The sequence below is a fragment of the Fusarium oxysporum genome, chromosome V, assembly GCF_013085055.1.
Source record: "Fusarium oxysporum Fo47 chromosome V, complete sequence".
Lineage (NCBI taxonomy): Eukaryota > Fungi > Ascomycota > Sordariomycetes > Hypocreales > Nectriaceae > Fusarium > Fusarium oxysporum.
The window spans coordinates 111,813-137,742 of record NC_072844.1 but is presented as its reverse complement, the minus strand read 5'-3'; the positions used below and the strand labels follow the sequence as shown (position 1 = coordinate 137,742).

General features: G+C 47.5%; 11 protein-coding genes across 11 annotated transcripts; 6 read left to right on the top strand and 5 right to left on the bottom strand.

Annotated features, from left to right (window-relative positions):
* Positions 1-208: 208 nt before the first annotated feature.
* On the top strand, positions 209-1,792 carry FOBCDRAFT_273487 (major facilitator superfamily domain-containing protein; the record flags this gene model as incomplete). The annotated part of the gene is made up of 3 exons (XM_031183078.2): positions 209-226; positions 291-470; positions 521-1,792. 3 exons carry the CDS (start codon positions 209-211, stop codon positions 1,790-1,792), a joined length of 1,470 nt encoding a protein of 489 aa, XP_031038720.2.
* A 566-nt stretch (positions 1,793-2,358) lies between these two features.
* FOBCDRAFT_273486 (uncharacterized protein) lies at positions 2,359-3,933 on the top strand (the record flags this gene model as incomplete). The annotated part of the gene is made up of 3 exons (XM_031183075.2): positions 2,359-2,427; positions 2,483-2,649; positions 2,697-3,933. 3 exons carry the CDS (start codon positions 2,359-2,361, stop codon positions 3,931-3,933), a joined length of 1,473 nt encoding a protein of 490 aa, XP_031038717.2.
* Positions 3,934-5,164: 1,231 nt separating this feature from the next.
* On the top strand, positions 5,165-6,903 carry FOBCDRAFT_181959 (major facilitator superfamily domain-containing protein). Its single transcript, XM_031183073.3, has 2 exons — positions 5,165-5,423; positions 5,485-6,903. The coding sequence occupies exons 1-2, from the start codon at positions 5,286-5,288 to the stop codon at positions 6,856-6,858; spliced, it is 1,512 nt and encodes a 503-aa protein (XP_031038715.2). The 5' UTR covers positions 5,165-5,285; the 3' UTR covers positions 6,859-6,903.
* Positions 6,904-7,673: 770 nt separating this feature from the next.
* On the bottom strand, positions 7,674-9,462 carry FOBCDRAFT_250084 (3-octaprenyl-4-hydroxybenzoate carboxy-lyase-domain-containing protein; the record flags this gene model as incomplete). The annotated part of the gene is made up of 2 exons (XM_059610899.1): positions 7,674-9,228; positions 9,260-9,462. 2 exons carry the CDS (start codon positions 9,460-9,462, stop codon positions 7,728-7,730), a joined length of 1,704 nt encoding a protein of 567 aa, XP_059464807.1. The 3' UTR covers positions 7,674-7,727.
* Positions 9,463-10,251: 789 nt separating this feature from the next.
* On the top strand, positions 10,252-10,989 carry FOBCDRAFT_239519 (flavo protein; the record flags this gene model as incomplete). The annotated part of the gene is made up of 1 exon (XM_031183071.2): positions 10,252-10,989. One exon carries the CDS (start codon positions 10,252-10,254, stop codon positions 10,987-10,989), a length of 738 nt encoding a protein of 245 aa, XP_031038713.2.
* Positions 10,990-11,489: 500 nt separating this feature from the next.
* FOBCDRAFT_239518 (uncharacterized protein) lies at positions 11,490-13,642 on the bottom strand (the record flags this gene model as incomplete). The annotated part of the gene is made up of 5 exons (XM_059610261.1): positions 11,490-12,298; positions 12,346-12,635; positions 12,690-12,881; positions 12,951-13,543; positions 13,592-13,642. The coding sequence occupies 5 exons, from the start codon at positions 13,640-13,642 to the stop codon at positions 11,490-11,492; spliced, it is 1,935 nt and encodes a 644-aa protein (XP_059464806.1).
* A 1,089-nt stretch (positions 13,643-14,731) lies between these two features.
* On the bottom strand, positions 14,732-16,820 carry FOBCDRAFT_239517 (uncharacterized protein; the record flags this gene model as incomplete). The annotated part of the gene is made up of 9 exons (XM_059610260.1): positions 14,732-14,834; positions 14,894-15,033; positions 15,199-15,324; positions 15,389-15,781; positions 15,827-16,039; positions 16,166-16,251; positions 16,288-16,431; positions 16,527-16,630; positions 16,684-16,820. 9 exons carry the CDS (start codon positions 16,818-16,820, stop codon positions 14,732-14,734), a joined length of 1,446 nt encoding a protein of 481 aa, XP_059467151.1.
* An 85-nt stretch (positions 16,821-16,905) lies between these two features.
* Positions 16,906-18,462, bottom strand: FOBCDRAFT_181953 (major facilitator superfamily domain-containing protein; the record flags this gene model as incomplete). The annotated part of the gene is made up of 3 exons (XM_059608575.1): positions 16,906-18,063; positions 18,114-18,211; positions 18,267-18,462. The coding sequence occupies 3 exons, from the start codon at positions 18,460-18,462 to the stop codon at positions 16,996-16,998; spliced, it is 1,362 nt and encodes a 453-aa protein (XP_059467150.1). The 3' UTR covers positions 16,906-16,995.
* Positions 18,463-19,207: 745 nt separating this feature from the next.
* On the top strand, positions 19,208-20,606 carry FOBCDRAFT_222288 (FAD dependent oxidoreductase). The gene has a single exon (XM_031183068.3). The coding sequence runs from the start codon at positions 19,357-19,359 to the stop codon at positions 20,533-20,535; it is 1,179 nt and encodes a 392-aa protein (XP_031038710.2). The 5' UTR covers positions 19,208-19,356; the 3' UTR covers positions 20,536-20,606.
* Positions 20,607-20,858: 252 nt separating this feature from the next.
* Positions 20,859-23,209, bottom strand: FOBCDRAFT_222286 (major facilitator superfamily domain-containing protein). Its single transcript, XM_031183067.3, has 9 exons — positions 22,916-23,209; positions 22,649-22,853; positions 22,471-22,594; positions 22,220-22,421; positions 21,827-22,160; positions 21,469-21,777; positions 21,391-21,410; positions 21,186-21,335; positions 20,859-21,130 (listed from the first exon to the last, which is right to left on the bottom strand). The coding sequence occupies exons 1-9, from the start codon at positions 23,123-23,125 to the stop codon at positions 21,077-21,079; spliced, it is 1,608 nt and encodes a 535-aa protein (XP_031038709.2). The 5' UTR covers positions 23,126-23,209; the 3' UTR covers positions 20,859-21,076.
* A 912-nt stretch (positions 23,210-24,121) lies between these two features.
* On the top strand, positions 24,122-25,409 carry FOBCDRAFT_135394 (Rieske [2Fe-2S] domain protein; the record flags this gene model as incomplete). Its single annotated transcript, XM_031183066.3, has 2 exons — positions 24,122-24,933; positions 24,998-25,409. The coding sequence occupies 2 exons, from the start codon at positions 24,122-24,124 to the stop codon at positions 25,407-25,409; spliced, it is 1,224 nt and encodes a 407-aa protein (XP_031038708.3).
* Positions 25,410-25,930: the final 521 nt, after the last annotated feature.

Sequence of the window (25,930 nt, the reverse complement as noted above, 5' to 3'; positions counted from 1 at the left end):
CAAAGACGGGAGAGGGCATCCCACAGCCGGAAGCATCCTGGCATGAGGCTTGGTCTAGACCAGCCCCGGGCACTGGCCAGTGATAAGCGAAGGCATAAAGGATTGAGGCTCGAACCCTGAGAGCAACTCCTTTTCTGAAATCAGTCTCATCAGTCATCATTGACGCCACTGTCAGTCATCAACTGCTACGAGGACCGCATACTCGAGAATGTCTATCTCTCCTTTCGTAAGAGCACCTCCAGTCACAGGTTGGATCCAGACCACGAATGCTAATGGAACTCTATCTATAGGAATGGCCGCTCTGGTGGCGCATATGCGTTCTGCTGAACGTCAGCTTCTACAATCTCCTCGGAAATGCCTGGGCCTCTGGTCTTTCTCCCGTCTTTGGGTTGATCATTCAGGAGCTGCACTGCTCGCAAACACAGGCTTCCAACTTGCCAACATATGCTTTGCTGGCTCTTGGACTCTCAGTGCGTTACTTGTCCTCGTGGTCCTTTCATTGATTCTCTAACCTTTTCAGAATCTCTTCGCTCTGCCGTTATCATTACTTATCGGAAAACGCTACACGGTCCTCGGTTCGCTCGTTATCTTTATCGCCTGTAACATTTGGTCGAGCGAAGCCACCGACTACTTTTCCCTGCGAAACTCACGCATCGTCGGTGGATTAGCCGGTGGTCTCGTTGAGGCTCTTGGTCCCATTATCGTGGCTGAGACGTTTCCCACCCATCAGCTCGGAAGAGCCATGGTCGTCTACGTTGGCTTCCTCGCTGCTGGCTCCGCAATTGGCCCCATGGTCGCTGGGGCAGTTGGAGTTAGTCTGGGAAGCTGGAGATGGTACCTGAGGATTCTGTCAATCGCGACTGGCCTCAATCTCTTTGGTTCGATCTTGATGCTTCCTGAGACAACTCACGATATCAACGAGCTGGATACAACTCAAACCAGACCTGGGAGCTCGATAATCGCAGAACCGAAACCTACGAGCACTTCAATCGAGGATATCTGCATCTCGTCACCGGCCGAAACAACAACTGGGGAGATCTCTGCCGCCAGCTTCAGAAAGGAGTGGATGTCAAGGTCGTTTAGCGGCGAGTATATGCCCATGAAGTGGAAGAGCATGGGTTTGTCACTGGTCCGGCCACTGCAGCTCCTTATGGCGCCTCAAGTTCTCGTCACCGTCTACATCTTTGGCCTAACGATTGGTTGGACTGTCATCATTTCCATCATCCTCTCCATCACCTGTGCTTCTCCGCCCCTATTGTGGAATTCACGTTCGATTGGTTTACTCAATGTCTCCTCTCTTATCGGTCTTCTTATTGGTCTCCCCTTTGGTGGTTACTTCGCAGACCTTCTCTTCATCCGCTCAACAAAAGGACGCACCCAGGAGCCTAATCCCAGGAGTAGACTGCCGATGATGCTTATTGGAGCACTAGGCAGCCCGGCTGGTTGCCTTATCCTCGGTCATGGGCTTCAAAACCCTGGTCACTGGATCGTTGTCTGTGTTGGATGGAGCCTCCTTGCATTTGGTTTGACAGGATCGGCAAATGTTCTACTTACTTATTCTGTCAACACTATGCCTTCGCGAGCAGGAGATATCGGTGTCCTTGTAAACGTCATGAAGAATTGCTTGGCCTTTGGTGTATCCTACTCATCGATCACTTGGCTGAATGCTATGGGCCCATTGAAGCAATTCGCCATCATGGCTGCTCTTCTTTGGCTTGGATACATCCTGGCGATTCCGGTTTGGGTTTGGAGCAAGTCTATCATCCGCAGAAGCGCTGTTTATACCAGGTAGTAGCTTGTAGGGAGTTTGTTACACATCCCACCATTTGCAAACCGCTTAGTTCGTTTTTGACAGAAGTTAACCAGCTTTTATAATTATTGTTGTCGTGGTTTTGGTTGCTCATGGCTCCATTGTCCGATGGTTCCTCAGATGCCAATCATCTAAAAATAAGACAGAACCTGATCATCCTTCAAAGTAAGACACCCTGTCGGGTTAAATCTTAGTAATGATCAGATGGAATACTACGGATAGAATAATAATTTCGTCGATGAAAGTAGTCGGAGAATCCGACCATCAGGGAGTGCCTTGTAAAAAGCCTGACAAGATGCCAAGTCGCGTGTTTACCCTACATCGTTCAAGCCGCAGTGAGGAATGGTTCCGCTTTGACCAATTATGACCTCGGCCCAGAAGCGAAGATTTGGGCTAACCAAATTCATCCGCCAAGGGAATCAGATCGACGCACAGCCTCAAATTCTGTTCCATATATAAACTAAAGCCGGAGTACGTTAATATCATTGATATTCCAGTCCAATGCCTCTCCATGCGCTTTCACATAACAAGATAACTTTGCCATAACCATGCCGTTTTCCACAGTCTACGAAGACCCTTGGACAAGGACCCAGATTGATCTGAGCGACGTTGCTGTTGTGAGCTAACATGTTACTTGGTGAAATGGATCTGAAACTCATTCTCTCTCAATAGCAACATCTTGAGCTAATCGAGACCTTTCTCAAGCTTCTTCAACATATCTGCGATGCAGAGGGTAGAATAAGCGATGAGACATTGACATATTCAGAATGGCGCTACGCTATGTATCTTCGTTTCATCGACGTACGGGGTTTTTGCCCGAATGACCACCCGCCTCCATGGTAGGCTCTGTGTCTTTGCCATGCGTTAGTCTGACTAATAGTGATAGGGACGTCGCACTTATCATGTATCTGCACATGCTGTCACCCTCGCGGTTCCACCACTACGTCTACGATAACCGTAATCGCAACTTGAATGGCATCTTTGGCTTAGAGCATCGGCATTTCCCCATGTCCAAACTGCTAAAGGGTGAATGGTGTCCCAGGCGGACGAAGAACGCTTGGGATGAGTGTAGTAAGACGAGTTGGTCTGGCTCTGAGTGCCGTGGCTCCAACCTACCATATCAACTGTGGCCCTCTGCACCATGGAAACCGAGAAGACTCTCCATCCTGGGAAGAAGGGCTGACCGGCCACCATGTTTGGACCGAAAATGGATAACACCGACTGACAAAAAGCTCGAAGAGATTCCCAAAGACCAACAAGGAAAAGTGATTCTGATGCACCAGTGGGATCGCTGCCGCACAAGTGTACCGGAGCAAGGCTACAAGGTCTGGGACCTCCAGTCATACGCAGTGATACGAACTTGCAGGGTAGAAGAAAGATGCAGGAGTCAAAGCCAGCATGAACAGTTCAACGAGACATGTATGCTAAAGCCATGGCCATCTTTGCAGGATCTTCGAGCAGACCTCGAGCAGCAAGTGTCTTTCTGGAAGGTTATACTTCAAGTCAAGAATTCGGTACCTGGGTTTGTCGAAAATTTGAAGAACTCAGTGGTGGACTACGAAGACTTTCTCGGCCTTCTGGGTAGTGTACTGCCAAAGAGTGAGAGAGATGGCTCCTACAAGTCAAAGCTAGACCCAAAGACGGCAAATGCATCTCGTCACCCAAGCTCACGACCCTCTCGCATACTCCCCCCAACACTCGAGATTGATCTTCTATGGAAGACGCATCGTTTGTTCCCTGCGAGCTACTGGGTTTGGTCGACTGAGAAGGCAGACTGGGTCCTTGATAGAAAACACACAGCAAATACACAGGCGATGAGTAGCCTGCTTCAACATACAAGACAAATATGGAAATCGAAGTATACGTCGGAGTTGAAGAGGGGAGTTTCAGTGGAGGAGACGTTGACGGAGTACGTGCCTGACACAGTGAAGCATGCTCCTGCCAACGTAGAGAGGACCGATCTCAAGACTCTACTTCTCGGCCGTGATGCCTGGAAACAGAGAAGGGTTATCAGAAGGGGTCGAGGGGACGATATATCTGGCGGTGGAGGAGCGGGTGATTATGGAGGATCCGGGGGTTGTGATGGAGGCGGTGGTGGTGATGGTGGCGGAGGCGGCGAATAGGGAATAATAAAACAAACAGTCTTCGAAGACTGTTCAAGAGATTAATAAGAACGTATTGAACGCCAGGAATTAATTAAATGGCAAAAGTGACATAAAATAGTAAGCTTCCGATTACATATCGTAACAACAGGGGGCAAAGATAGAAGAGGAGCAGGAGCAGAAGTGGGAAACAATACAAAAGAATAAAAGAAAAAGGCTGGCCGAGCTTCCTCGTGGAGTGTGATCTTTTACGACCTTATCTCAAAGTTAAGGCCAGTCAGCGAAAGCTCTGGTGCAACTTCCCGACACATGGAGGTGCCAAGCGATGCCGCACTCCCCCAACCGTGTAATTGCCACGGCAAGGATCTACTGCTGGCGGCCTGACGAGACCAGATGCGTACTAGGTACTTGGGTGATTTTAATGAACTGCCTAATGAGGACTATTGGTTCTGCCCTCTTCACGAGATTCGTATGAAGATATTGCTATATGATCGCAGAGTTCAAGTTACGCCCGCTACTTGACACCAAAATGGTCTAGAAACACTTGGCATTGAGGGAATTATTGGCTTCTCCATCTGAGGAGATCATACTCCGCCAATACTATAAAGCCTCGTATTACAAAATGGCGCATAGGAATGGGGCTTGTTGGGGTAGCGAGACATCAGTTGGAGTCTAGAAAGATCTTTACCAAAACCCCGCACTTCTCCGCCTGAGTTTAATTCAAGGTTATCACAGAACCGAAACCTTATTTCAGGCGCACGGCTGGTTACTTGCCACAGTGACCAAAAGATGAATTCTTATTCGTCATCAAAGGTTCTGGATCATCTTTCCAGAGACAGACTAATTATTCTAGTGTATTGCGGCTGCCGTTTTCTCCCTGCGGCTCGGGCGTTTCATCGAAGCTCGGAACTCCGAGGGCTCCAATGGGATTAACAACAGTCTACTATAGTATTACATCTTCGCAATTACGCACGGGTAAGGACGGAATTTAAAGTCCGTTGTTGTCGTGTCCTCGCCATGTGGGTTAGCAGCCTAAACCTTAACCTTTATGGGCAGCAATCAGCTACGTAGAAGTCTATCGCCCCGTGGGGTGAAAAGGTGGAGGATAGATGGAACCTTGTGAGAACCGGGCCACCATGGGGACCACGGATGCTCCGGAAGGATACGATACTGGAGACCACCCATCGGTATTGTAAGTGCGATTAAGCTCACCGAAAGTATAGATAAACAGGTCCCTGCACAACTCGTAGGAGATTCTTCCACCCAAGCTACCTCCCTACCTATCTTAGAGGCAGTGGTATTACTTGTGGTATCGCCTTTGAGTCACAAGCCCCTTCGACATCTAGTCCCAGCATCAGTCGATTACAATCGCCATGGCCGATCTCGAGAAGCCGTTCCCAGTTGAGACTGAAAAGGTCGACAACACGACCATCGAATATGAGCGAGCCCAGCTTTTGGCTCATTTACCAGACCCTGATGTCGGAAAGACGGTGGAAGAGCGTCAAGCCATTGTAAGTAAAATCAACGGCGCGCTACATGCCAAGGAATGACCTAGCTAACAAATCAAAATAGGAAAAGAAGCTGATGTGGAAGGTTGATCTGGCGCTTATCCCCTGGCTATCCTTTCTCTATCTCCTATCCTTCCTCGACCGTACCAATATCGGAAACGCTCGCCTAGCTGGTCTCGAAGTCGATCTTAAGATGGTCAAAGGGGACTACAATAATGCATTGACGATCTTCTTCGTCTCGTATGCTGTCGTTGAACCTGCAACAAATGCACTGCTCAAGAAGATCACGCCTCGTTTATTCTTTACTCTTATTATTCTGACATGGGGACTTATAATGACTCTTATGGGCCTTGTTACCAACGTCAAGGGCTTGCTAGCTGCTCGCTTCTTCCTTGGTATGGCCGAAGCCGGACTCTTCCCTGGAGTTAACTATTATCTCTCTTGTTGGTATAAGAGCTCTGAAATCGGCATCCGTTCTTCTATCTTCTTCTCAGCAGCTGCGCTAGCAGGCTCCTTTGGAGGCTTGCTTGCAGCAGTTATTGCAAAAATGGATGGAATTGGCGGGAAACCCGGTTGGGCTTGGATCTTCATCTTAGAGGGTCTTGCTACTATTGTTGCTGGTCTGGCGTGCTGGTGGCTCGTCTTTGATTGGCCAGCAACAGCAAGCTTCCTCAGTCCTGATGACCAGATTCGAATCCAACGTCGCTTGATTATGGACCGGCAGGGTCGAACGGCTGAGGATTTCGATAAGAGACATATGTTTGCTGCCTTGAAAGACTGGAAAACATATGGATATATGCTTATCTATATGGGCTGCCTTACTCCTCTGTATGCCTTCTCCCTGTTTCTTCCGACTATCATTGCTGGCATGGGGCATGCAGGTACGAAAGCCCAGCTCCTCTCTGTGCCCCCCTATGCAGTTGCAGCGGCTCTTACTATTTGTGTGGGATTCTACGGCGACAGGACCCGGCAGCGAGGTTACTGCAATATTGCCATTGTTTTGCTTGGCATTGCTGGTTTTGCTATGCTTATAGCGACGTCTAACCCGACAGTGCAGTACGTCGGTGTCTTCCTCGGTGCAGCAGGCATTTACCCTACCGTCCCCAACACTCTCTCCTGGTTGAACAATAACACTGAGGGGTCACTAAAGCGTGCTTTTGTGCTGGGAGTGGTGGTAGGCTGGGGCAATTTGAATGGCGTGGTGTCATCAAACATCTACTTGCTTCGCGAAAAGCCCCGTTACTATACGGGACATGGGGTTGTTTTTGGCTATCTGGTGGTTTTCTTGCTTGGTGGATCTATTTTAATGCATCTGGGACTTCGAAAGATGAACAGAGATCGCAGCCTTGGCAAGATGGATGCTAAATGGGACAGTTTGTCAGATGAACAGAAGTGGGTTCAAGGTGACCTGCGACCCGACTTTAAATACACTCTATAAATTAAATAGTATTATATAGTTGATATAGAATTATTTAAAACTTGGCATATTAAGCGGCCTGCTAGTGAAGAAAGAGCCGATGGCTTGCCGCGTCGAAGCTGAGAGTGATCCTCAATGTCGTCAAACATGAGTGACGGTCCACGGAGGCTTTCGGTACTAGCCTTTATGGTGTTGGCTCGGTCTGCAGGAACCCGGAGCCAAGGTTTGAGATCATCGATCGTCTTGTTCCTAACTCCCTTACAAGACAGGGAGCACATGTATCGATGGGGCTCCATAACGAATTGGAGGCAGGTTTTGGGCAGAAGCATGGGATCATGTTTTTTGCGCCCAGGGTGACATTTCTTCAGAGGAACCGTCCATTCAAGTCCATTGCCCGACATACCAATATCAGATTTAGGGAGCTCTTGCTCGAACTATTCGCTGCGGAAGTATCATCTTGCCCATTCTCAACTGAATGGCCGCTTGTAGTAAGCGTATATGTCTCAGAACATCCACTCAATTCAAAAGACTTCTCATCGCTATTAGCAGAGGTATAAGCCCCCTTTCAGGTTTTTGGAGAGCCTTGCTGGGTCTTCTGCTTATGGGAGTTTCCTTTTCCCTACTCGCGATCTCTATTTCTCAGGCGTCCCATCGCTGATTTGTAATAATGATAGAGGTTCTTCGGCAAATATAAGTCTAAAAGAATACTTGTAACTTTCTAGCTCTTCCATGGCTGTCAAAGATCCTGGTGCTCGGGTTCTCTTTCAGTGCTCTTAGCTGTCTTTCCAAGGCTAGGAGTTTTAAAAACAAGTTTTAATAAAGAAATAAACTAAATAGTCACATTACCAGAGAATAGTAGGCTTCCAATTAATGCAAGCGTAGTTTAGCCATTATATACCAAAGTCCTGACGTCTACTCAAGACTCTCTTCTTGACATCTTCAGGATATCCATTCTCAAAATCACATGTCACCCAGCCTTGCTTCCCTTCATACTCTTCCGGCAACAAACAATTAGCCACGACCTTTCCTCCCGTGAGCTTTGTCCCAGGTCCATGCGACATGTACGGCACGAGTGGGTAAGCAGGGACATCCTCAAAATGGAACTCATCCATCGCTGGTCTGCACCTTGTTGCAAAAGCCCAAGTGACATCATTCATGTCGAAAGGGTTGATATCCTCTCCCACAACAAGCAGACGGTGGATCTGCATACCGCACTTGTTGCGGAACACAAGGTCTCCTATCTTCGTGCAGAAGTCTTTGGCGTTCGTCTTCATCTCAGCGAGCTTCTTGCGGTCGACTTGTACAGCCGCCCAAATGACCTGTGTCTCGAACAAGGCAAAGACTTGAGTCACCGGCAAACCGTGCTGCTGAAGCAAGTGCCGAATCTCTGCGGAGGCAAGGGTTCCAATCATGGTATGCGTCTCATCTGGGCCGAGATTTGCGCGTCCAGGTACACAAACTGGTAGGATTGGGTTGTTACGATGAGTGATGGCTTTGACAGTATACAGAGGCTGTTGGGAGTTTTCATCGAGAAAGCTGTAGCCATGCATCTCCCCGAATGGGCCCTCTTTGGCTGTATCTGTGATGGAAATCGTGCCTTCTAGTACGATCTCGCTTGTTGCTGGGACGTACATGTCATTGGTCTCACACTTGACAAGCTCCAATGGCGAACCGCAGAGCGCACCAACGTATTCAGACTCCGAGACACCAGCTGGTAGGGGCATACTGGCGGCCATGGTAGCGACAGGTGGAGCTCCCAGGGCAATGGCATATGGGACGTCTTTGCCAGTCTTTTTCCATTCTTCAAAGATCCTAGCAATATGCTGTGGTTTCATGATGAGACCGACCATTCGTGTCTTATCATAAACCATCGCCCGCGCGATAGACCAATTTGTCCATGGCTCTGTTGGATGGGGTATGATGTTTATCCCCAGTGTCTGGATGTAGTTCCCTCCATCGGCCTTGTTCAAAAGAGGAGCAGGCAGCTTGGTGAGATCAATGTCGTCGCCAATGATGATCTTCTCTTTACATGGTCCCGTGGAGACATGAACTGGAAGAAGAGGCTTTTCTCCCTTTGCCGATAGCATCTTGTCGATGACATCTGTCACACCGGCTTCTTTCGGAAGTGCAAGGTGCTGTGCCAGACGTCGGTAAGGAAACTTTGGGTCACTGGAGAAACCAGCTGGTGCGCCCAGAATGCGAAATAGGCCGTCCTTTGCCCCCTTCACATTGTGGAACAATGGAGCCTTTGTGCGCTGTTCATATGCCAGACGGATGGCAGCTGCAACTTCGAGCTTGGGATCAACTTCAGCAGTGACATCGGCCAAGTCATTGTCCTCTCGTAACGTGTCCACAAAGGCCCGAAAGTCAAGGTGGGCGGGAGAAGAATTCCTGCCCGCTGAGAGTGAACGACGGGATGTACGACTCGCCAGGAGCCCATTGGTCAAGGTAGGTCGAAATCGCTGCATGGTTCCCATTGAATAATGAGTTTATTTTCTTCAAGCAGGTTATATTCATTTCAAGTTCACTAATTTGTTGACCCTTCAGGGAATTTAAGCGGGTGAGGCATTGTCGGCCGCCTCGTACCACATCTGGAAATGCGCTGTAGTCAGCTTTAGCAAACATGTTATTAAGCACTACTGCAACGATCTGTCATCTCGCAGCAAGCCACAATGTAAAAAGTCTTATCTTAATCGCGAAGCCGTACCGATTATCCGAAATAACAGCGCGACAGAGGTCTTATCATTTCATCGTTGTCAGCCCCCCATGTACTGCTCGGGCTTTATCTCTAGCCATATCAGCCTGGCGGGGTTACAATTCAATTATCGAAAGCGTCTATAAATCGTATTTCAGGTCATGCAGTAGAGACCTTTAAATGTTTAATATTCAAGTCCCTCGTGGCCAGTGGACTTGCAAGGGGTCCACTTTGGACTGTCAAAGTCAATTGTCGTCAAGATTGCCTATTGGCTAGGTTGGATTGCTCTAGCTAATAAAACCTGCTGGTTTTCGTAAGATGAGTTTCCAGATAAGAAAGCCTTATGCGAATATCGTATAAATGCAGGACCATAAAAAGTGGCGTTTGCCTCGCGCATTGTAAATCTTGGAATGATGCCAGATCGGCACACCCATTTCATTACATAGTGCTTACACCCTTGCATGCTGTAACAAAGCGACTATCAAAAGCCTGAATGGCACGTTTGTAAAGTCTGACTAAACCCTATGCAATGATTTATTGCTTTTTCCTTTTCAAGCTGATCGACTCTGTTACTCGTACAAGGATTGCAATACTTACAATGTATCCACGCTACTCAGTAGATCCGGTTTGCGATCTATGTCAATCTCAAATCAACCATCAGACTCCTGATTGCACCCAAGAACTATTCAGCAGCTTTAGCCGAGTTCTCTTCTTCTAAGATGCGCAGTTTTGCTCGCCCGTTACGGCTCTTCAGCGGGCATGATCTCCCAAAACTTTCGATGGCTCGTCACTTGCCAGCTCAAGCACGCTACCAGTCCTCCTCGCCTGGACCCAATGGCCGTCCAAAACGTATTGTCGTTGCTGTTACAGGAGCAACTGGCTCACCGTTGGCAGTTGCTCTGCTCCAACGCCTCCGGGAACTCGACGTTGAGACTCATCTCGTCATGTCGAAATGGGGAGGGGCGACACTCAAATATGAACTTGAAGTTCCAAATAACACGACTTCTTACCTCGAGTCTCTTGCTTCAGTCACACACTCGTCGCTGGATGTCTCAGCCTCACTATCCTCTGGTTCCTTTCGCACAGATGGCATGATTGTAGTTCCATGCAGTATGAAAACATTAGCAGGCATACGCATGGGTTACGACAACGACCTCATCGTACGCGCGGCAAGCGTGACACTGAAGGAGAGAAGAAGGCTTGTTCTGGTGGCTAGAGAAACGCCGTTGACGAGCATTTACTTGGAGAACATGCTTGAAGTGACGAAAGGCGGCGCTGTGGTATTTCCGCCAGTGATGGCCTTTTATACGAGACCAAGCTCTATCGATGATATGGTACAGCAAAGTGTCATGAGGATGATTGATCTGCTGGACCTGGAAGTCATAGACGGGGATATGCAGGATGAAGCCCGTTGGTCAGGGTTTGACTGGGCGGCAAAGGGAAGGCAAAATGCCTAGTGCATGAACACAGGCCACCCGTAGACATTCATACGAGAGCTGAATTCATTCTCATGGTGTCTGCCTTCGTCTTCAACTGGCATCTTCAGAATAGATAGAATCGCATTCGTGGGTGCCTGCCGCAGTGGGCTAGGTGACGTCCATGCCCCATATTCCTGCAGCAAAGAATGCATAATTTATATTAATTGCCAGAGTTTGCTAATAGGATCTGAGTCACGTCAGGGCCATTCTGAGTTTATAAGATGGCCAGTGTAAGTTAAGAAAATGGAGACAACTTGGTCCATAGTACTCTCGAGATGGTCGAACTGCTGCTTCCGCTTCTGTTCGGTGATCTGTTGTCGCAGGTGGAACAATCTTTGGCCTCTACCTTAGTATGGATGCTAGATTGATAGATTATGTTACTAACCAGGCTGACATCTAAGACACAACCGTACCGCCATCCTCTACAGAGAAGGTCTTTTATATACTTTGCAACGATGCCCAAAATATCAGTGCGTCTATTAAGTACCCATGATTCTCATGTCAAACCCCTGTTCTGTACCTGTTGGCAGAAATCCTTTGCTAAAGAAATTGGTCCAAAGCACTTCTACACCAGAATTGGCTGCGGGACTTGGAAAACAATCATCTAGCGATATGGACGTGTCTAGGAAAACACCATCTTCCGTCTGCTGAGACAGATACTCAAGTCCAAGGACCTGTTGCTGGGGAATCGGACGCTCCCGGTGCACTTCTGAAGATGTTTCCTCTTTCTCCTTGCTCGAGTCTTGAACTTGAAGGTTCATGAGAGGTTTGATGATCTGGTTCATCTCGTTCTGGCCCATGGCCAGACGCCAATAACTCTCGACACATCGGCTGTGCAATCTCCCCAACACGGCATGGAAGGTTGTTGGGATAAAAAAGCGTCCTTCGTCCGATGATAATTTGAGCTTTTCGAGGACAAGGCGCATTAAGTCCAGAGCAGCAATCTGTTCAGCTTCCGACATATCCCCTCCATCGGTGGTCGGTCTATTAAAAACCTCGAGTTTAATGATCATAACAACAGCATACATCATCCTGGTAAAGACGATTACGGGCACTTGCTGTAGGATTTTGGGGGAGAATTGAAGGAACAACTGAATCAGGTTCCGAGCCACATCCAGGCATTCTATGCGCGCATCAACATACTGTGGCAAATCCGGAGCGAATGTGTTCGTTGACAGGAAAGTATGAATAGCATAAGGAGGGCGAAAATCTCGAAACTCGTGATTATCATAAAGACCTGGCTCATAGAGGTTAAGGAGGATGACATGGTAGTGTATCTCGAGAGTTACTTTAAGTATTAGTTATTTGAACGAAAGTTAGTGATGGCAATCTTACGGGTCATAATTTCTTCTGGCAGATTCTGCCGCCAATCCTTGACTCGTTCGAGACAGCCTTGCAGAATAAAACGGGTACGCGGGTCCGAATGATTAAATCTTGACGAGTTCTCATCTGACCCAACTCTGGCTATGGCAAGAGACTCTTCTGCAAGCCGTTGGAGTCTGATCCATGCTGCCAAACGTCGATCACCAAGATGTGTGCTAGCTGGAGAATCTAAGATATTTATACACTCTTGCACCCAGGGGCCATAGTATAGCGTGCTCGGCCGACGGAATGACATGGCAATACTGGACATACATTAGCATAATTGCGGGATATTAGACTAGGAAGAGGGGTTGAACCCTGAGCATAGAAAGTAGCAAGCTGAGAACGCCCTAACAGCTTCCAAGTATTCCTTCGTATGTAAAACTTCAGGATTAGACGACGGAATTTGATATCGCTCGTCATTTGAGGATCGCAGGTCAATTACCATAGTAGCTGCGATATTAATAAACTGGCCAAAGTTCAAATACTGGAACTTGTCCGGAGGATGACTCCAAGTTACAAAAACCAGAGCAGCTTGTATGAGGTCTATGGATTTCCGACCGTAAATCATGGCCTACTCCATGACATATCGCTCCGCATCTCGAAAGAGTGGCGTCCAGAGATCTGGCCTGAAGCTACTTGATGACGTTGCCAGTATGGCCCGGAAGAGTGCTGGTCGATCTTGCTGCAAAGCCCGCCATGAGAGGGGAGCGTCCTGTTGAATCAAAGGGTAATGCGGTAAAACGTCAGTAAAGAACTTGGTGTATAATTCTTCTGCGAGCGACTCTTCAATAATTCCTCGCGACACAGGGTCTCCCTCGACCGGCGATTCGCTAGTAGTCTCGTAAGATGTAGAATGGCTGGGAGACGTGGTTGAGATGCGCCCAAATGATGGAAATGAGCCTTGGCTACTCGCGGGCGTTAGCGAGGCTTCTGAGGTTGGTGGTATGCACAGGTCTCCTTGGCGCCCTGTAGCAACCACCCGCTGAACTTCCTCGAGCTTCTGTTCAAGTTCGTGGATTCTTGTTTCATTGCGTCTCCGTCTTTTTCTTGTGGCTGGAGCGTTGAAGACACATTCAATGTCCAGCTTTCTGCAGCGGTTGCATTTTTCCAACGAAGGCTGTGAGTTGGAAAGGTCCGAGATGCACCTGATCTTCCTCTTCCGACAACCCTTGGACTTGCATTAGCAATGGCGTTGACGAGTATTCGTTCATCATACCTCGCAGGTTCTATTTAGACGAGTCTCCACTGTACCTTCTGAGGCACTCATATTGTATCCGTTTGTGTATTTATGACTGTCACAAAAGCGGACTGAGTGAGGAGATACGGTCGCGGCTTCGAAAGCTGTGTCCGCTCGGGAAGCGCTTTTTCGAGGCGAGGGCGGCATTTAATAAAGCACCGCGTGCCGATACAGACGCGCGCTAGTCTACGTCAGACAATAAACATACGACGAATGACTCGTGGCTGGCGTTGATCAGCCTCGTTTAGTGCTTACGCCTTGTTACTCCGCTTACTCTCGATTCAAATTTTGATCTGCGAGACTTTCCAGAGAAAGCGTTGTGATTATGCATGAAGCCAGCTACCATTAGTATAACTTCAAGAAAAATATCACCCAAGGCAGGTGTTGGAAACGAAAGACAAGAATGAATAGCGACTGTATTTTGCCCGTAGTATAATCTAATATTTAATACAGAGGGAGAGAGGGAGCAAGCTTTAGCAGATCAAGAAGCTTAAAATTAAGTTAGTGAGTGAAGGTTATTATGCTTAACACGCTGATAGGTTCGATCCGTTCGGGGCTTCAATAATTCCTAGGTACCGCTGTTGAGGCCATAGATTGCAGATTCGAGCAACCATCCGGATACAAATGCGCTGTTTCCTATCTGTATTTGCTCTTCTTGTGTTAGCAACAAGCCTTGTCGATTCGGGCCTTTCCCTTGTGGCTTAGCGAGACAAAGATACAAAAATCGATCTCGCATAAATTTGTGTAAAGCACGCCTCTGGGGGCAGTACCCCCAGAGAATATTCCTACAGTACAAATACCCCATTTATAAAGGCTTAGTGGAAACCTTGGAAGTGACAGGCAGGTCATTCAATCACTGTGGCCTGTTGAACTAATTACTCTTAATAGAGCTCTAAAATTCATGTAAAGATTCTAACTAGCTAACATGTATGTCCAGGGCTGCAGAACATCCAAAGACTGCGAAACACAGAACACAAATGAAAGTCTACCTTTATATCGCCACCCTGTTGGGTCCATCTGACTCCATCATAATGACCAGCTGATGCCCCAACACAACATATAAACTATACCCCACCACATAACCTTGGGGCCATAGTCCAATCACGCCTTGTACAGAGCTCATCCATTCTTCCAGTCACCAACACTCTTTGGGGCATATACATAGTCAGTATGCTCAATAAGTTCCGAGACTTGTCTGATCTGACCATAGGTTGGAAGAACACTGGAATCTCGTCAGTTTCTTGCTCTTCTTTTATGTATTGAGTAATAGGGAGCACTTACTAGGCGGTCTCGGGCAGACCATCCTTATCAAGCTGACCGAGCCACTCTCGCATCTCCCACCTGTCATTCTTGGCATCAGGAATACCAGGGTGCCATACGTCAGCCTCAATGATAGCAAAGCCCAATTTGTTGGTAGGGCACTTGTCAGTGATAAAGGCATATGACCAGTCAATGGAGTGGGTGGCTTGAGCTTCCCAGATGAACCAGGCTTGGTGCTTGCTATCACTGGGGACGTAGGGGTGCGTTTCGCTAGCAGACAATTAAATCGTAGTTCTCAGCCGATTGATACAGGAAACCCACTTGACGGTGATGAGCTCTGCACCGGGGATGCTCGACCAGTAGCTCGCTGCGATTTCAAGGACGATCAACTTGGCCCCAATTTCAACGTACTCAGCAGCTCCTCCGCTGTGATCACGGTGATGGTGAGTAGGCTTTTGCAGGAGTGTTAGTTTCCCGTCACGAAAACTCGGTTTATCCTCAATTTTGGGAGCTTACCCAGAGGTATTTGATAGGCTTGCCAATGTTCTTGTCGATCCATTCCATCACCTGCTTGGTCCACTGGGGAGGTGCATCGCCAACGATAACGTGGTCCTCGAACTCGATCACGAACTGCTTAACTCCCAGAAATTCGTCATTGATGATAAGCCAGTGAGTGTTGGGTAGACCGGGAATGATATTTTTGTGCTTGATACTGTCGACAGTGTTGTTGCCAATGCCGGACCCAGGGCCAGACCAAGGCATGTTGCTGCTGAATTCGAGAATGTGCATATGGCCTAGACCCTCAGTCCTCTTGGGCGCGTCTTTGGGGAAGAATCCTTTTCCTTCCGATAGGCCATTTAAGTAGTTCTTGGGAAACTTGGGATTGATGGTGATTTCCTCGACGATGAACTACTCGAGTGTTGCATCTAGCTTCTGCGTAGTGGAGTTATAAACGGCCTGGAAGGTGTGGGGGAATGTGATGCCCTCGATGGCTTTGTATTGAGAAAGGTTAAGGTCATTTGTCGAAGGTCCATAGATCATGTGATTCTCTTCGGTGCGGATGATGTGAGGGAGATGACTAGAAGCATCGAAGATAATGGTGATTTCGAGAACGGGATCATAAACTATCCTGGTTAGATCAGGATGGCCATATTCGAAGCTGGAAACCTACCAGCAGGTGTATTGATTCCATTGATTAAAACCTTAATAGGCTTGGTACCATGATGAGCGTTCATCTAGGTATGTCAGCAAACCCTGCAGTTGGTGATTCCCAACAGAATGTCTAATACTTACCTCCAACAAAAGCTTTGGCGAAAAGACGTTTCCTTGCAGGACGAGAGACTCTGGGAGGGCAGCTATAACAGTGAATGAGTCATCAACTGACTTCAGGAGCAGGAACAGAAGCCCAAACTCACCATCAACGTATCCGGATGTAAGGCTTGCAGGAAGCCAGATTTGATTGTTTCCACGAACATAGCATGCAAATCCATCTTTACCGCCGCAAACAACGAGAGAGTAGTCGAACTCATCAAGTCTAGCAGATGCCCAATACCAGTACTCTAATGCGGTGTAAGCCTGTCGCCTTACTAGAGAGGGAGATGACATTACGTATCACTGGGCTTGAAAGTACGGTCAATTCGCTGGGTCAACTAACCCGAGGAATAGCTGAAGGATACATTCTGAGAGCCAGAGATTTCGACAGCTGTGTCTGCTTTGTCCATGTTGTAGCTCTGCAGAAGGCTTCGGGAATGATAGACACTCGATAGATTTGATAAGTTACGTGATTGGTGGATTATTACTGCCGGACGTACTTTGGAGAGTGATCGGTGATTCCATCAATACCTGCAATGGCCTTCTCGCCGCCGAGCGCGGCCAGAGCTTGACTAACAAGAGTATCAGTAGTCAGAGGGTGCAAGGGGACCGTCTTCGAGGCCGCAAGTGTCACCATAGCGAATGAGAGAGCGAGTATCTTTATAGTAGATATAACAAAAATCGGTAATTGAATGTGAGGCTTAAGATGCGATTAAGGTCTCGTAATAACTAAATGCCTATCTGCTTACTTGTGTATTATCGGCGAACTTATAAAGATAAGGAGATATTAAAAACTCAGCAATGCTTGCCCCTTACAGCACGTTTACATATCGCCACAAAAAGTTCATACCACTTACCAGGCCTGTCAAACCAGTATACAAGATCAGAATGCCATATCCACTTCCATATCCTCCAATGACCTTTCCTTGCCACGGTTGACCTCGGATAAGAGAGCTACTCAACGGTCCTGATATAATATTGCCTACTCCCCTGCCCACAGAAAGGTAGCCATGCACCATAATAGGATCAATATACTCGTTTTCATCTTGAAATTTCTGAGAGACTTCTCTCATAATGCCAGGCCAAATAGAAGCCCAGGATCCAGCAAATAGGCCATACATAACACAGAATATATAAAGAACAGGTAAAGACGCCGTGAATCCCCAGACCAATAAGACAGAGATACCTACGCCCACTGCTGATATAAGCATGCAAGTCGTGACCGCAAGCTTATCACTGAGAAAACCCATGATCATCAGGCCGATACTCGTGGCAATATTGACCAGAATGATTGTCAAAGCTGATAATATAGTAGAAGCTCCAAAGGTTATTCGAGCATAAGTTGGTAAATAGATAGTCGGGAGGAAGTATCCTGTTGCTTCCACCACATTGGCCAGCTGGTGGAGCATAAACACCTTAGATGTGATAAATCGCATATCGAGGGGCCTCCTTTGCATAGCAGTGGAGGGCGGAAGCCTAGGCCTGATAAAGTAGGCTAACGGAGCTGCCATTCCAAATAGAATACCAGAACAGACTCTGGCAGTTATTTGAAAGCCATAGTTCTTAAGGAGAAACTCAAGAATCAGCGGTAATACAGCACCTCCGACTCCAGCAGCACTCCAAACGATCCCATAAGCGAAGCCTTTGCGCCGAACGAACCACTCGTTGATATAGAGAGTACAAGGGCAGTAGGCAAAGCAGCCGCCAATGCCGAATAATACCCCTTGTGTTGCAATAAGCTGCTCTACACTTGTGCAAAAAGAGCTCATTGCCATGGCTAAGGATGCGATAAAGAGTCCTACGTAGGTGAACCAGCGGGCTTGGCGAGGATACAAGCGGCATAAGATAACTGCAAATGGTGCTCCTAGATATAGCATACCCTGTCTCGTGTTAATCGGGTTTTGCGTGGTTTAACGAACGTGTTTCTTACCGTAGTTGTAGTTCCAATAACAGCGATGCTATTAGAACCTGCATAAGGTTTATTATAAGTGTAATAATCTTGAAAGACACCAAATGAGAAGCCAAAGCCTATTTGTACATGGATTAGCTGGTTTCAAGGCATTCTAAATAAAGGAAGACTTACCGTAGGTTACAGCTTCAACGACCCAGCAAGCGGCCAAGAACAGCCAGGCCTTTCTACCGCCATCGGCAGGAGGCAAACAGAACTCAGCGTTCGTTGTACGAGCCTCGAAGCGTTCATTGAGTGTGTTCCGCAACTGCATCGTATCATCCGACACGGCGCCGTTATGCATAGCAAGCTCAATTGAAGTGTTAGACATTTGAGGATATATATTGAATCGTAAGTTGAGATGTAATTGTAAAATAAATAGAGAAAAGGTAGGTTGTGTAGAGTATGGTTAGTATATATTGTAGAATGAATGAACCGCGCCCTAATTAGATTTAATGCCATGGTGCGCCCTATGGTAGGAATGTCAATGTTGCTTGTAGATCTAACTAAAAATAGCTCCACTTAAAGAGTAGATAATACAGTGAGGAAATAAAAGTTCTAACGCATTCTGGGTCCAACCCCGCTTTTATAGTGGATTGCTAAAAGTCCTAACATATCTGTCAAACCGGAGGTATCATGTAATCAAGATGGATTACATGATTCCGCAAGGGGTTTAGCTTAAACGAGCCTCGGGTTTGGAATAAGCTGCTCACATGATAAGTTGGATTCTCAAATAGGGTTAGCCTAAGGCAATACCTCTAAGAAGAGGGGTAATAGAATTAACAAGAATCAATAATCGAAATCAGGTTTAACAGGCCACTGCTTGCTTCTATGCCTAGGAAGGCCCCTGTGTCCTTTCTGTGAAAGTGGGTGCTAGATCTACGTGATGAGAAATTGTAAATAGAGTTCATTCCACCGACGCGAATATAGTGCCGGCAAGGCCCAGTCCTGTTAACCAATAGGTAGCCGTTGGTGTCGGTCGGGGAGCATGCTCCCCGACCGTCGGCCTGTCGCTTCCATGAACCCCTCAGCGGTCATAGTCGGCTTTATCGATCAGACAAATTGCATGCTACATAGGATGATCTCAACCAACTTTCTTGGCTTGGTGATCCACTGCACTAACAAAGGCATAAAATATCAATTGCTTCCTCTCATTATTAGCTTTGGGTAATAGACATCAAATCACAAATTTTACAATACCAGAAACAACAACAAACGCCTCTCAATGGAAAAGTTCGATGTCGCCGTAGTAGGCCTCGGAGCTCTTGGAAGCGCAGCAGCCTGGCAAGCGGCGCGAAAGGGAGCAAAGGTTGTGGGCTTTGAACAGTTTGAGTTCGGCCACGTCCGAGGCGCATCTCACGACACGTCTCGCATTGTCCGCACGGCATACGATGCTCCAGAATACGTCTCGCTTGCCAAAGCTGCCTACAAAGACTGGGCCGAATTGGAGAAAGACGCCGGGTTGAAGCTGTTGACTGTTACCGGTGGCATTGTTGTGCTTGCCAATGACCGTACCTGGACATCCGGCTTCAAGGTCTCGGATTACACTGCGAGCCTCGACGCCAACAATGTACCCTACGAGCTTCTAGGTGCTAAAGAGGTCAACAAACGATGGCCCAAACTTGACATTGGTGGCGACGAGAATGCGGTGTACACCCCAGATACTGGCATTGCGCACGCGGCCAAATCGGTGACGGCGATGCAATTCGTTGCTCGCGCTCGCGGAGCCATTCTCAAGGAAAACACACCAGTAACGGCAGTTATACCGTTTGCAACAGACCAAAACAATAAAGGAGTTATCGTCAAGACAGAAAAGGGCGACTTTCAGGCTCTGAAGGTCATTCTAGCTGCAGACGCCTGGACCAACAAACTGCTTGCTCCCCTAGGTGCACAAATTCCACTTGAGGTTATGCAAGAGCAAGTAACATACTTCAAGCCGAAAGAGCCCTCTTTATTTAATGCCGATCACTTCCCTGTATGGATTCGAATGGTTGATGGAAAGACATTCTATGGGTTTCCCACTTTTGGCGAACCTACCATCAAGGCTGGCCGCGACGTGTCAAACAACCGCATGAGCCCTGAAGACCGGTCTTATATCCACTCTCCAAAGCTCTTGGATGAGTTGAGTGCATTCATGAGGGACTTTATTTCCAAAGATGAGGAACTTGAAATCCTTCGCACGGTTACATGCCAGTATACGATTACCCCAGGCCGACATTTCATACTTAGCGCACTGGATGAGTACCCCGACATTTTGGTTGCATTGGGGGCGGCTCATGGTTTCAAATTCGCACCGGTTATCGGTCGTGTCATGGCAGAACTGGCTATAGATGGGAAGACAACTGAGGATCTCTCCAAGTTTGTCATCCCAGCGATTCAATCAGGTGTTCGAAGTAAAATCTAACATGAGGTATATATAGCCATCATTATTTCACAATATATCTTGCTTCCATACACTGCAGTCATGATATTTAACACAGCATCTTTTACCAAACAACGATATAACAAAGTGAATGTGTTTGTCAGCATTGACATGAGGTGCTAATGCGATCCTCGTTCTGATGGTAATTGGTTTGAAGTTTTGGCCCTCAAACTGCTGATTCTAAACTCATCGCGGCCAATAAATATGGTACAAGTCCCCCCTAGTAGTTATTTTACCTCGGCAAAGTAGAATTGACTTGTTGCAGGTGAAAGGAGAGTTCTTCACTTATACTGATGACCAAGACTTGACGGGTCAGTTTACTTCATGTTTAATCATGCTAGTGTGGGACGTCTGAATGCGTATATGGAAGAGAGAATATAGGACGAGAAAGCAATAACAGATTGCGCACTAAATATACAATAGAGGGAGCACTTGAGTTAATGGCTGCTGACACAAGTACCATTCTGAGAGAGAAATACATTCAAAGCAAACATTGTAATGGGGATCGTATAATCGCTTCTTCCTACATAGATCGCTTCCCATAAGGCTCAAAGGGTAAAATCACAGCTATGATAGCCTAGTACATCCTGATTAGTAGCCCCTCTCAGAGATTGTTATAAGGAGTAACTTACCATAACGATATAGAGCACAGCGCATACATAGATTGGTACTGATGTTGCAGTGTTGCCGTAAGCTGCTACAAACGAGGATACCAATCCCATAATTCGGTTTCCTGCTACAGCTATTCCGTTACCAGTTGCGCGATGAGCTGATGGCAGCACCTGAGTCGTGTCAGTCGATACACTTAGAGCCAGTCCTATTGATGATTTGACAAACCTCTGGAGTGTACGCATATACTAGGAAGAACTCATATCAGTAGGGGTCCTTTGATCCGTGTAAGCACCAGCGACTCACAAGTTCCATAGTAGATATTCAACGAAAAAGCTATAACACAGCTTAAGGCAACGTTCTGAGACGGAGTCTTCACAGCAGTATAAGCAAAAAAGAAGGCCATGGTGATGAGCGCTCCAATTGCCATTGTATACTTGCGGCCAAGCAGCTTGGAATTGCACATAAATGCAGCAGCCACTGGCCCGAAGATTCCCGTGACGCTGCTAAGCATGTAGTTCCTCCACTGATAATACGGTCCTGATTCTCCCGTTTTGGCACCACGACTGGCAAGGTAATCAGGAAGGAACACATAAAATAGTGGATATGCCAGGCCTAGAGACGTTAATTTCACGGTCACGAGGCAAGGAGGACGTCACGTTACCAATTAGAAGCCATGATATCCAAATCAGAATGGTTGAGATGGCGAGCTTCTTTGTCACGAACAATCCGTGGAAATGTGCCCAGAGCTCACCAAGGCTGTATCTAGACTTGCCATAAGTTGAGTTGATGGTCCCCATGGAACCTAGTGCCTCAAGGGTGAGACTACACGGCCGTTGGTATTTCTTTGCAATATCTTGGAAGATAGCAACCACAGCAGCATCGTCGCCTTTGGCGAGAAGGTACTTTGGGGTCTCCTTGAGTCGGATCACTGTGACTCGTAAAATACTGCACGCAAAGACGAGAGCTCCATTACCGTACCAGACATATCGCCAGCCCTGTGATACAAATCAGCGTTAGGAACCAAGGCTATGGTGTATCAAGTGCCTGTACTAACCATGTTGTTATCTTTGGTACATGTATCAGCGTCCACGCAGATGTACTTGGGATTCGAGTAGATTGGCCAGCAAAAGGCGGCAACAATGACATATGCGAGCCCCCACCAGCAGGCCATCAACGTGACAAGCCACTGTTTGTGGCCAGGAAGAAACTCAAGGAATACAGTTGTGTCGAGAACGAGATTTCCGCCGGCACCAAATCTGTTACCCAGTGTTAGTAAGTTTACGGTTTGGATGACGAGGAACCTACGCAGCTAGACCAACAAAGGTTGCAAGGACAATCCAATTAGGCGACGCACCGGCCGCAATGGCAAATACGGAAGATAAGAAGAGTGAAATGTTGAAAGCATAACGACGACCGATGACATCCGCACCTAAGCAGCAAATAAGAGTCTTGTCACAGAACTAGAAGGGGTATGTTGGGTTACCTAGTCCCCAGAATAATACCCCAACCAGCATTCCCGTATACACAGCCACATTGAGACCATAAGAGAACGCAGGGCGAAACTCGAGAGCAGCCTGACCGGCAGTTACAGCTTGAAGAGCAAGGATGAGAGAATCAGCAGCGTAGCCGAAACCATTAAGGAAAAACAGCTTGAGGTGCATGTTTGTCCACCCGATCTCATCCATGGTCTACACAGTAGGTGGATTAGTCTGGGATTGTTCTTGTATACTTGGATTGGAGCTCGTTGGACCTTATTGATGAGGCGCATCTTGGCATCAAGCACTGGGTCGATCTCACGCAGGGAGAAGATTTGGTCATCCTCTGTTCCCATCTCGAAACTCAGGGTTTCGCCGGGCCGGTCGCCACTGGTACGTAGGTCGGCATAGCGCTCTCGGTCAGATAGCTTTTCCGATGGAGGAAGCATGGTAACTGGACCGCCAGTGGTGGATTTGTCTGACATGATCACGCAAGATATGGAAAGGAAATAGTGTATGCGAAGGCTACTCTGGTCTGGGTGAATGATCAAATTGTGGAAACTCTCGACTAGAACGTGGAACCTGACGTGTCTTTTATTATTAATTTCGTACATTTTACTAGTTCCCATTTTGGCGTTGTCTTTCTTATCTAGCCAACAGTGAGAAATACATTTCACAGCCAGGTATAACTTTCCGTTGCATACTCTTGATTCGTTAATCCGCGAGTTGGCATCAGTCTAATAATCTAAACAGGGTTCATGGAGCGGGGTAATCAGATATGGCATGGGGTACGGCGGACAGAAATCACATTCCCCGGTGCACAGGGAGCTCTTAGCTCGTCTGTCGGAGCAATGTTATGCATCAATTGATTACTACTTGTCATCAAAAGACCCATATATACCCTGTTCGTTTAATCCAACGAATCAGAAAGAGTCAATTTCAGGATCGGCGTACCAAGTCCGACTCTCGAGGGCAGTGAGGGGTTTAAACTGGCAACGATAACTCAGGCACGTGGTCGGGGAATGTCACTTGGGTCTCCCCGGAAGCCGCACCGAGCGGGGCGGGGAGAGTATCGGATGCCCAAACAAGGCAATGGTCATGCGACAGTCATGATGGAGTTGCCGTTTACTGTTCCCGACCAATCAATGCAATGGTATATTGTAACAAAGATATCGCGTGTCGCAGAACAGTGCCGGTACAAGATAGGGACGATAGGAAGGTATGGAAGCTCTCGGGGAGGTCGGACCGTCTGAACTCTCAGTTTGTGAGTGCTGCCTCCCGTTCGTAGACGACGGAAAGATGGTTGAGGGATGGTTGGATAAGTTAAGAGAACAACCAAAGTTTCCTGTCTGACTTCCAATTACTTTTAATTTATTGCTTTGCTATAAGCAAACTTAACTGCTTCCTACTCTTAAGCCTTGAACAAGTTCTAACAATCTCACGTTAACACCATGTTCTCAAAACTCGGTTCGGTGCTGGCCATGACCAGCGTAAATGGAAATGCAATTCTCTCCAGCAAGCCAGATGTCCAAGAACCGCGAGCCCTCCCCGCGTCTTGGTATCGGCAGGATGAAATGTATCAGCTTGAGCGACGCGCCATCTTCTCTAAGCGATGGCTCCTTGCCACGCATAAATTACGCTTTACCAAGCCCGGAGACTTTCTCCGCTTTGAAGAGGCTGGTTATGCTTTTGTGCTGTGCCTAGACAAGGACGGAGAGACCATCAATGGCTTTCACAACATCTGCAGGCACAGAGCTTTCCCAATCGTCACAGAAGAGGCGGGAAACGCCAAGATCTTCTCTTGCAAATACCATGGCTGGTCGTACGGCATAAACGGAAAACTTGCTAAGGCCCCGCGCTTCGACACCGTCCCAACGTTCAACAAGGAGAACCATAGCCTCTTTCCTGTCCATGTGCATATCGATGCCATTGGATTCGTCTGGGTCAACTTGGATGCGTCCCCGGAACCCGAAGTTAAATGGACGGACGACTTTGAGGGAGTTGACTCGCAGGAACGATTTAAATACTTTGACTTCTCTCAATATCAATTTGATCACGTCTGGGGAATGCAGGGCAACTATAACTGGAAAACCCTTGCTGATAATTACAACGAATGTTATCATTGCCAGGTTGCACACCCAGATGTCAAAGCCATAACAGACTTGACCTTTTACTACACCGTCTCCAAGCCAGGCTACATTCAGCACTTTTCGCGGCCAAAGAAGGGAACGGAGCAAGACGATATCAAGATCAGTAGCACCTACTATTTCCCCAACTCCTGCATGACTGTTTCGTAAGTTCTGGTCCTTTAAATACTTGGTGAATGGAGACCTAATCTTTTTTTCTTTCTCGCACAGGCCACATTTCTTCTACATGATGCGATGCGTACCAACATCAGTCGGCACCTGCTCAATGGAGTACGAAGTCTATCGCCATAAAGATGCCACCGACGAAGAATTTGAGAGGACCAACTCTTTCTTTAAGCGAGTTCTCGGGGAAGACAAGTATTTATGTGATGCGGTGCAGAAGAACTTGGAAGCAGGTGTCTTCACTAATGGAGAGCTGCATCCCGACTTGGAGAGCGCGCCGATCTTCTTCCAGAACACGGTTAGGCAGATCGTGACTGAGCACCGTAAGAAGGAGCAAGATTCGAAGGCGGAGATATGGCCAGCTCGTCGACATGTAGCAAATTCGGAGGTCACAAAGGGGGATGATGAGTTTTGTGATGGATTGGCTTGCAAGGCTGATAATGCTGACATGGAGTGGTGAGCCTTGAGATGTGGTGTACTTTGCTGTTCAAGGCAAAATCTTTTTCTACGGCTGTGAAGGTCTAGTACTGTGGGCTGGACCAACTGGACTAGGAGTAATAGAGCAGTATCTATATCCATGATGACTGAGTGCACTGCAATATCCAGATGTCTCACAAACAATTAGCCATAAAAACACAACAGACTTTGTTTTTGTTGCAGACGGTTGCTTATCAGTGCTTTGTCTAGGGTATGGTCCAAGTAGTACAAGTCAATGAAGTCACGCATCACGCTAGCGGCATGCTACCACCGTCGGCCCCGCACTCAACGAAGTTAGGTCTGGGCTCCAATGTGCATCCCCGCATTTGATAAGGCCGTGTATAAAGGTATCACCCAGCTTTGTACCTCAACAACACCCCTCTTGTCGCAAGCTTTTGTCTTGTCAATTGGCAAATACACGTCATGTACGGCGGTCGGTCACATAAACGTCTGCACCAAGCGTGCGAGAACTGTCGGTGAGTCCACATGTAGCCAACTGCAGCG